The 9,305-nt window shown below is 42.0% G+C and overlaps 1 protein-coding gene across 1 annotated transcript; it reads right to left on the reverse strand.

The window, feature by feature from the left end:
- Positions 1 to 7,052: 7,052 nt before the first annotated feature.
- aplnra (apelin receptor a) lies at positions 7,053 to 9,080 on the reverse strand. Its single transcript, XM_053325417.1, has one exon. The coding sequence runs from the start codon at positions 8,950 to 8,952 to the stop codon at positions 7,870 to 7,872; it is 1,083 nt and encodes a 360-aa protein (XP_053181392.1). The 5' UTR covers positions 8,953 to 9,080; the 3' UTR covers positions 7,053 to 7,869.
- Between the last annotated feature and the right edge of the window lie 225 nt (positions 9,081 to 9,305).

Consider the following 9,305-nt stretch of genomic DNA (forward strand, 5'->3'; position numbering starts at 1 on the left):
TAATACTGAAGCATCAGTGTTAGAGCAGCAAGAAAAAAAAACTTAGATTTTTGGTGAAATATTGGGTCAATTGAAAATGTATTGAAATAAAACCATGTGAGAAGTTTAAAGAACACACTCACTATTTTGTGGAGCTGTTAACAACTCATAGACATCTGAAATGTGACCCCAACTACACACTGTAAGACATCAAAAACAATGTGTTGTACTGTATTTTAAAAGCTTGTTATATTATCCATTGTGCCAAAACTTCATCTGAAACATAACTAAAGCTGTCAAATAATTGTGTTGTGAAGTGGAGTAGAAAGTACAATATTTCCCTCTGAAATGTAGTGGAGTGGAAGTATAGAGTAGTATCAAATGGAAATACTCAAGTAAAGTACAAGTACCTCAAAATTCTACTTCAGTATAGTACTTGAGTAAATGTCCTTAGTTACTTTCTGCCACTGATTTAGATAGCTGAAGATCAAAAGTCATGTGATCACAGTAGAAAAATAGCAATGTTGGGAAAGGCTTAAGCAATATTTGGTGTGGTTAATTCACTGTTCAGCTTCCTGGTGGAGTTAATTACAGTAAACTATAAACACTTGAGACGACAGCTGTTTGTTTTTCTGGCAGAATGGCTTTGACTATTATCTGTGGTGAACATTTTCTGGCTTCTCTTTGAATGCCTCCTTGAATAACAATACACTGGCTGACATTTTTCATGTTGGTACAATATATTTACATGGACATTTTAAACTATCAAAAAATGCAGTTTCTCCCAGTGTAACTGGTCTCAATTAGAGGAGAAACCCTTCAATCTGAAAACTACAAAAAATGATTTAATTATCATCAAATGGCAACTTTTAAAAGTGAAAAAATGAAAATGATAGTTTTCACAGTTAAATAGTACTTTCACAAAGCAGGTAAAAGTCATGACCCTTTAAAAAATATATTTCTAGTAATTGTACAAATTGGTCAACAGGTGGCAGCATTTCATTGATGTTGGTACACAAGAATCCCATAGACATGAATAAAACTTCTGTCATCTATAACACAGAATGATGAAGCCGTTTCAGAACTGGAGTGTTGTCGCTGCAGTGGAGCAGCAGAAACTGCAGTTAAACTATTTTTTATTCTAGTTCCGTACTGTGCAGCACTCGTTTGAAAAGTAGATGTGCAAGCAAATATTTAAATTTACTGTATTAGTATTATTACTGCTTAATGATTTATACAGATGTTGTAATTGAGCAAACTGTATAATATAATAGTTGAGACATGACAGGGAGCAGTACCTGATCCATGTGGTTAGGAATTTGAAGTTGAAGCAAAGTAAGGTAAATCCCTCCGTTGCCTTAAATCTACGGTGTGCTGATGCTCCCCAGTGGCCAAACAGCAGAAGACTGCGACTGTACCAATCAGCTCCCAGGAAAGAAGATGTGTAACAGTATGAATATACAAAAACAGTAATGAAGGAGGGAAGCAAAGAGTGCAGAAATACATTGATGACTTGTTCACGCAAAAACATTTTTTTCCCTATCAATTGGACATTTTGACCCCATTTTGTTGATTCTATGCTTTCCCAGCCAAGATGGCACTCAAGGTATTTAAAAAGGTATCATCAGTGTCTTGACAAGCTTTAAACACATTTTTCTTCCTGCAAAAGTGCAACAGAATGACTCATTATTTAGCCTCTGATGAGATTTCAAAACTGACATCAGACCATATTTATCACCAGATACAGCCACCTTCATGGGGCCTCATATCCTTTTAAGGTAGCTTTTGCAGTAAAGGTGAACCAGAGCTCACTTTATTTACCTCTGATGTTTATTTGTAGAGACATGAGCACCTGAGTGTCTCCAGCTGAACTGGCACTGGGGCCAACCAGTGACAGGAGATGCATTTAGGCCTTAAGCAGGCACAGGAGCCGTGTGCCGAGAGGCAGACTCCCACAATGGACGGGATAGAGAAGAGTGTGAAGAGGATCTTTGTGTCTAAGGGATGATGAGTCCCGAGCAACCATATCCGGAGGGGACGCGAGCCCAGCACATTCAGGTCTGGCCAAGCCACGCTGTCTTCGGAAGCAGCATCTCTCGCCTAACGATAACCACCAGCAGCAGGGCTCATTACTATGCAGCATACAGCAGGCCCCTGGTCTTTCCTTCGAAATAGATGGTTTTAATATTCAGCAAAGGGAAACGCAATATTAGAAGTGCTGCTGGATATTTTCATACATCAAATTAATAGATTCAACAAATTTCCACATATGTGCCACATATGTTGGAGGTTTAGAGGCCTTTGCAGTATATTATCTTATACATTTGCTCAGCTGACTAAAATGCTCCTGCTCAGACGCAGGTAGTGCTCCAATGGGTGGAGTAAACATGACCCCGAACAACAACGAATAACAATGACAGAAGGTGGAGGGAACATAGAGAACCATTTGAAAATTCCTATTTCCCAATCAGTTCTTGAAATGTGCCAAAAGATAACAACATTATCATTTAAAACACTAATCTCATGTAAATGCTGTACTTTTCAAGGCTGTTGTTCTCAATGTCTGGACAATTACACCAAGAGGCCACTTCCACGTTAACCTACCGAGAGAGGCTGATTTCAGGAGTGATTCTGGTACAGACGTGGTTGCAATTTAAGGTCATCATACTGGGAAGACATCAGGGAGTGTTGGCACTCAAGTGGCCACTTTTGTGAGGGCCGATAAGACATGTAATATCCTTTAATTTCATCTTATTGATAAGATTTGTTGTGTTTTGGCTCTGTTTCCAAGGAATTCCAGTCATCACTATCAATACAGATTCAATCAAAAGGACTGAGATGTGAAGATTGTTGCTGTGAATGCAGAAAAAATTGGCTTTAACTTGTTTTTTTTGGCATTCAGGAACATCAACTCCAAAAAAGGTCATAAGACAAGCTTTATTGGATGAGGGGAAAACACAGAAGAACAATATAGGCCTTCTCAAGTTATGGATTAATGTAGAATATTTCTATTTTGTCAGACTTCATATTTTTTTTCTACTACATATTATATCTATATAAATGTATAAAATATGATTTTCCTCAGAGGCCCACCACCATCTCTGTGATAAGGAACATTTAAGTTCAAGCACCTCTGTAATACGTTGCTTTGTGTAACCAACATGAGTTTCTATTTAAAAGGAGAGGAAGGGCCACATCACCAAGAGACCAAAAGTACAGATGAAGGAAGCAATATATTTTTAAGGCGTGTACACAGTCAACAAGCAACAAAACATGGCATGAGAAGGAACTTTCCAGGTTTCTGTGTCAGATGGGACGACTTGTTTTTGTGGATCAGAGGCTCCACTGTCTAGACTGGTACTGGGCTCATACTCAGACCACAGACTCAGACTCTTTATGTTATTAGCAGTACAGTGTAGGCCTTAATCCTCTGTACAGTTTCTCATCACAAAGCTGTCAATCCCTCACTGATCATGAACAGGGCTTAAAAGAAGGTTCATCCTACTCAAAATGTGTTCAAGTATATTTATCTTCACTTATAAATTTATGAATTTAAATTAAATAGTTAATTGTAAACACAAAAATGACAAACAAAGTGGATAAACTGAGGAATTAATGTATCCTCCATTATAGAATCACTCATTACCCAGTTGAGCTATCTGCAATGTTGATTAAATTATGAGAAAATTAAATAGAACCAAAAAGAAACAACATAAAATTGCAGAAAAGGAAAGAAGAGGAACACATTCACACATAATGTTTGTACCACACACACACACACACACACACACACACACACACACACACACACACACACACACACACACACACACACACACACACACACACACACACACACACACACACACACACACATACAAACACAAATGCAGCACTCACTTCATCACCCCCACCCCCATTCACCAACTGATCTTTCCTGATTTTTGGGCTCTGGGAGACCCTTTGTGTTCCAGATTTACAGGTAAGACAGACAGGCAGGCAGGGACAAGGACACCCAAAGATCCTTTTGATCTTTTAGAGAAAAGTTTTGGGGGGATAATAATTAATGCCCTCCCCCCTTTCCATTTCCATTTCCACCTCCAGCTACTACCCCTCTCTCGCTCTGCTCTCCATTAAACCAACTAATGGATGGACAGTATGCAGAGAAACTTTCCCTAACTGAGTCTTTTGTGATACGTAACTCTGAACTAATGCTGTTTGTTTTGGGTATAATAATAGGAATGGGGAGCTGACCGTGTGTGTGTGTGTGTGTGTGTGTGTGTGTGTGTGTGTGTTATATTCTGGCAACAGGTGGACAAATGCTATAGAGAAAGTAGGGTTAGCGTTGACAGCCTGTGGAATGTGTCAGATCTCTGTTTACATGTGCGTATGAACACACACACACACACACACACATACACTCACGCACGCTATAGTGCATTTGTTACTTCTTGGGTGGGATAGAACAGCAGGGAGATCTGAGGAGAGGGGAGCAGTTGTGTTTTGATTGAGTTTAGAAGTCCCATTTGGGTGTGGCAGCTCACACTGACGACAACACTCGGGAACAGGCACCTGTGTTTTTAATGTGTTTCACTTGGAATTGGGATCAGAGATGCAGAGTGATGGTGATACCAGTGTGATTAAAGGATAAATATTCTCAACTTTTTTATGTCAACAAATCCCTTAGAAATACCAAAATCAATAATTCTTCAGTGTGTAGCCAGAGCCTGATGAAGCTTATTTCTCTTCTGTTCATAATGTTACATTTTTCGACATGCTCCCTCATTATCCTTAACATAGGCGCTAATTTGGAGTCAGAACCACATGCACCATCCTGCTGCTGTGAATACACACTACAGTACCAAATCCACCACAGAAAATAGCCCCCAACATATCGTCCTCTCTGACTGACTTTTGCTAAAAACTACAGTGCCCAGCTGTCTGAATTTGTTTTTTTAAGATGTATGTTCTCAGTTGGAAAAAACTAGACGCCAAATGCCAGGGAAGTCGAGTGTGTACACATCTGTGCCGGAGTGTCAGTTCATTTTTAACAGAAAAAACTGTTTTTAAACACAATATGTGTATTGTTGGAAAGAATACCTGTATTATCATCATTTAGTGTGTAGTTACACTTGAAAGATGAACAATGGTGGTCTTTTCAGGCATTAGTTATTAATAACAAAACAATTAAAATATTCTTTAATGTGTAGAGTCAGTGGTGTTAAAACAGATCTAACATTTTCATTGTGGAAGAACTTGTATTGTTGAGGTAGACTGTGTAAAGAGTGTTTCTTGTCTTGACAAGAGGTAGCAGCTGTTGGGGCTGTTGGTCAAAACAACCAATACCAGCATGCTCACTCTCCTGATGAGGAAAAACTCATTTTAGAGAGTGAGCAGATTAACATAGTTGAACTCCCTCTAAGAATACACCCAAACACCCCAACAAGTCATACAGGCCACACACGAACTCAGACATACATTTATGTGCATTCAATGGCAAACAACTGTTGTTTTTTATTGTTGACAGTGTCTCCTGTGTTGGCCTGGTGCTTTGGTCAGCTGGTATTCTGGGTGAGTTATCCCAAAGTGGACTTGCTGGCTAACAGCATCAGACAAGCTGTCAACTCCAGCTCATCCCAATAACAACATCTAGTCCAGCCAGTCCTGCATGCATGATTGGCTCCACCCTGTTTCCACTGTCTTATTGTCAAACTAATATCTGCTGTTTGGCGTAAAGATGAACCAGATGAAGGCTTCATTCTTTCGTTCTATTTGTTCAACGATGCAGTAAAGGCCTGCATTATGGCTTTGATTCCCTTTATACTCATGGCACTCAACTGTGCTTATGAGTATAAGAAAGATAAGAGTGTATTAAAGCATCCATCAAACTGACAACCTCATGATATTTTTCAAGTCTCGGCACTGTCAAATCCGTTCCATTTTGCCAGGATGGACAATAAGTTATGATCTCTCACACTTAAAGACAAAATGAATCATGAGGCGCCACATTCTCGCTGTTTCACACATGTTGTTGTTTAAAGATGTGATGCAAGACAGACGCATATAGCTGTGATCTCTTCCAACTTCCTCACCTCTTTTCTCTAGTAGTTAATTTCTCACTGAGAGCAAAGTCCTCTGCTCTGTCATCACAGTGTGTTGGAGCATCTGCAGTTCAGACGCCCCCAGCAGCCCCGCCCCGCACCCCAACAACCGCTCTAACTGCAATCTCTTGTCAGCGGAGACAAATATTGACTTGTTCGGTGGCCCGACCCCTGCCAGGATTAGAGCCCCACTTCCCCCCCGCCACCATCTCTAAACGGTGTTTATGCCCAACAGAGCTCATTACTGTCAAATCAAAGGATCCCTCAGAAGAGTCACTCATTGGTAATGACCCTATTATTCAGTGAACATGTTGGGTTCGTTTGGCTTCACCTCCTGTGGATACAGACAGTACTGTCTAGATGTGGTGCTGACAAAGGTAGATGGTATATATTGTATATATTTTCCTTACCTAGAAGAACCTAACTCAGAATACTTGCACGGTACCACCATTGAGCTGATTATAAATAAACAGAAAAACCTTTGAATGGAATCCACAGGACTGTGTCATCAAATAGTTAAAAGTACCAAAGCTGATGGAAGTCACAACTGAGTATTGAATACACACTCTCAGGATGACTGGCACTTTGCATAATCTGGTTACAGTCTGGATACTGGCTGTGAATCAATAGAGATTAGAGATCTATTAGTCTGAAGGTGCAAACCAAATGTGAGACATTCATAACAAAGGTTCAACCCTCAGGAGATACCTATCAGTGAAATAACAGGATGGTGCAATGAAACTGATGTGAAACTGCAAGTTTGACTTTTAAAAGAAACCTTTCTGCAGCTATCTACATTTGGTACAATTATAAAATATTTTTTTCCCTTTTCCCTTTACTTTAAACCTTTTTACCTGTAAGATTCAAACATGTTATCACAACTTTGGTTTTTCCACATGCTTACACACAATGAGTCTAAGAGATTTGGTTCATAGAACACATCTTTAATGCAGTAGTTAGTTACAGTGAGGTCAAAAATAAAACATATACATCAAAGTGGAACATTTATGAAGTTCCTTTGTCCCCTTTAGTGCCGTGGCTACACTTCAAAACCCCTCCACCCCACAACACCGCCCACCCCACCCCATTCCTGTTCCCCAACAACATTTGTCAACTGCCATCTGCCTGTCTGCCCCCAGCTCCTCTCCACAAACTATATAATTAAGCTGCAACACCTTTTCTCCTCTTACGCCACCCCCCCCTCCTCCCTCCTGCAGCCCAGACCTTCACTAAAAACAAGCTTTCAAGAGAGGACACTGCTCTGTTTGAATTCCCTGCTCTCACATTTTTTATTAACAAGTGCTTCTACAAACAAAACAGCAATAGATCTGGAAAAGAAAATGCTATGGTATGAAAATACTGTACAAATTTATGTTTCATCCAGTGTAAATAGATTTCCATGTGAATCAATTACAATTCTCAGTGTGTGTGGTTCAAGTCATGATCCTGCCCTCTTTCATAATACAAATTAGAAACTTTGCAGAGCAGAACAAAACAAAAAAATAGACATTTCTTTTCTCTGAGAATTTGAGGAACAAGGCAGCTAAGGAGCTCAGCCAGCTGGCTCCAGCACAAAGTCCACACAAGATACAGAGCATCAACCTCTTTTACTATAGAATCAGAGGGACATATAATGGATTTCATGACTGTGAGCAGTGACAATTCAAAGTTAATCTTCTCATCTCACCAGCGTTGAACAATGGACACGTAAAGTCTGTATTTTTATAAGTGTTCCAGTGGTGGGAGCTGGGACCGTCCTGCGGCCTCTCCTTTCTTTTGCTTTACCTCTCTACACCTTAGTGGCCAGAGACTGAATCTCTGACTTCTGAGTCTGGGCACTCAGCGTAGACGACATGGAGCTCATCTGGCCATGCATAGCCTTCTTCAGGTTTAACAGGCACAGACACTGAGAACGAAAGCGCAGGTCAAAGAAAGCATACAAGAACGGGTTGAGGCAACTGTTGATGTAGGCCAAGCAGGTGGCATAGGGGTGAGCCAGCAGCAGGAAGCTCAGGAAGCCGCAGGAGTTCGGAGCCAAGTTCAGGTAGGAGAGAGCATCCATGCTCTTCAGGACATGGAAAGGTGTCCAGCAAATCGCAAACACTACCACCAGTGTGGTGATGATCTTCAGCAGCCTCCTCTTCTTCTGGTCCTCCTTGCGCAGGTTGTTGAAGTGGCGTGTGACGGTGCAGCCGATGAAGCAGTAGAATATCGTCATGGCCAAGAAAGGTAGGAGAAACCCCAAGGCAGAGGAGGAAAGGCTGAGCCCAGCGATCCAATAGGACTCATGCCTCTGGTTTAAGGTCACCACGCTGAAGTCCATGGCACAGGTGGTCCGGTTGTTGTGGTCGGTCACAGTGGTGCGGAATAGCAGTGTGGGTGCAGCCAGCAGGCCGGACAGGAGCCATATTGCGCCCAGGGATGCCAGCATGGTACCCCGGGAACGCAGCCTGTTGCTGGACAGAGAATGGACAATGGCCAGGTAGCGGTCAAAGCTGAGGCAGGTGAGACAAAAAACACTGGCGTACATGTTGACCAGGACAACATAGCTGCTGACCTTGCACAAAGCCACGCCAAAGGGCCAGTGGTAGCCCAGCGCTGTGTACACAGCCCATAGGGGTAGCGTTATGACAAAGGTCAGGTCAGCAAGGGCCAGGTTTCCAATGTAGACATCTGCAGCCCGACGTTTTGATTTGGATCTCCAGACGGTGAAGATAACCACGCCGTTCCCTGACAGGCCCAGGATGAAGATGAGCATGTAGAGGACCGGGATGAGAGAGTAAGAAGGCTCCCACTCTGAATAATCACAGATAGTCTCATTGTCTTCATAGTAGTCATAGCCCTCACCATATTCCCCAGTGTATGCCTCCATGCTGCAGTGGAAAAGCTCTTTAAAAAAAAAATCCTGTTTTCAGATCAAGATAGAGTCCTGTACAGGTCCAAGGTTTCTGAGGCAGTGAATGAAAGCTAATATCTCAGGAGTTGTGGGAGCTGCTGCTGCTGCTGCTGAGAGTCAGAGGAGAGGGAAGGTTGTGTGTGAGTGACTGTTGGTACTGCCTGCCTTTTTAAACTCGGCCTCCACACCCCTGGTTCCCTCCCAGGACGACCCCCCCCCCCCCTCTCTCCCCCTCTTCCTCCCCCCAGTAAAACATCTCAGCCCTCCCCCTCCTCCTCTCTCACCTCTTCTGGCACAGCCTATCTCTGCCAGAAAAACAAGGAGTCCCG

Source organism: Scomber japonicus, chromosome 9 (genome assembly GCF_027409825.1).
Source record: "Scomber japonicus isolate fScoJap1 chromosome 9, fScoJap1.pri, whole genome shotgun sequence".
Lineage (NCBI taxonomy): Eukaryota > Metazoa > Chordata > Actinopteri > Scombriformes > Scombridae > Scomber > Scomber japonicus.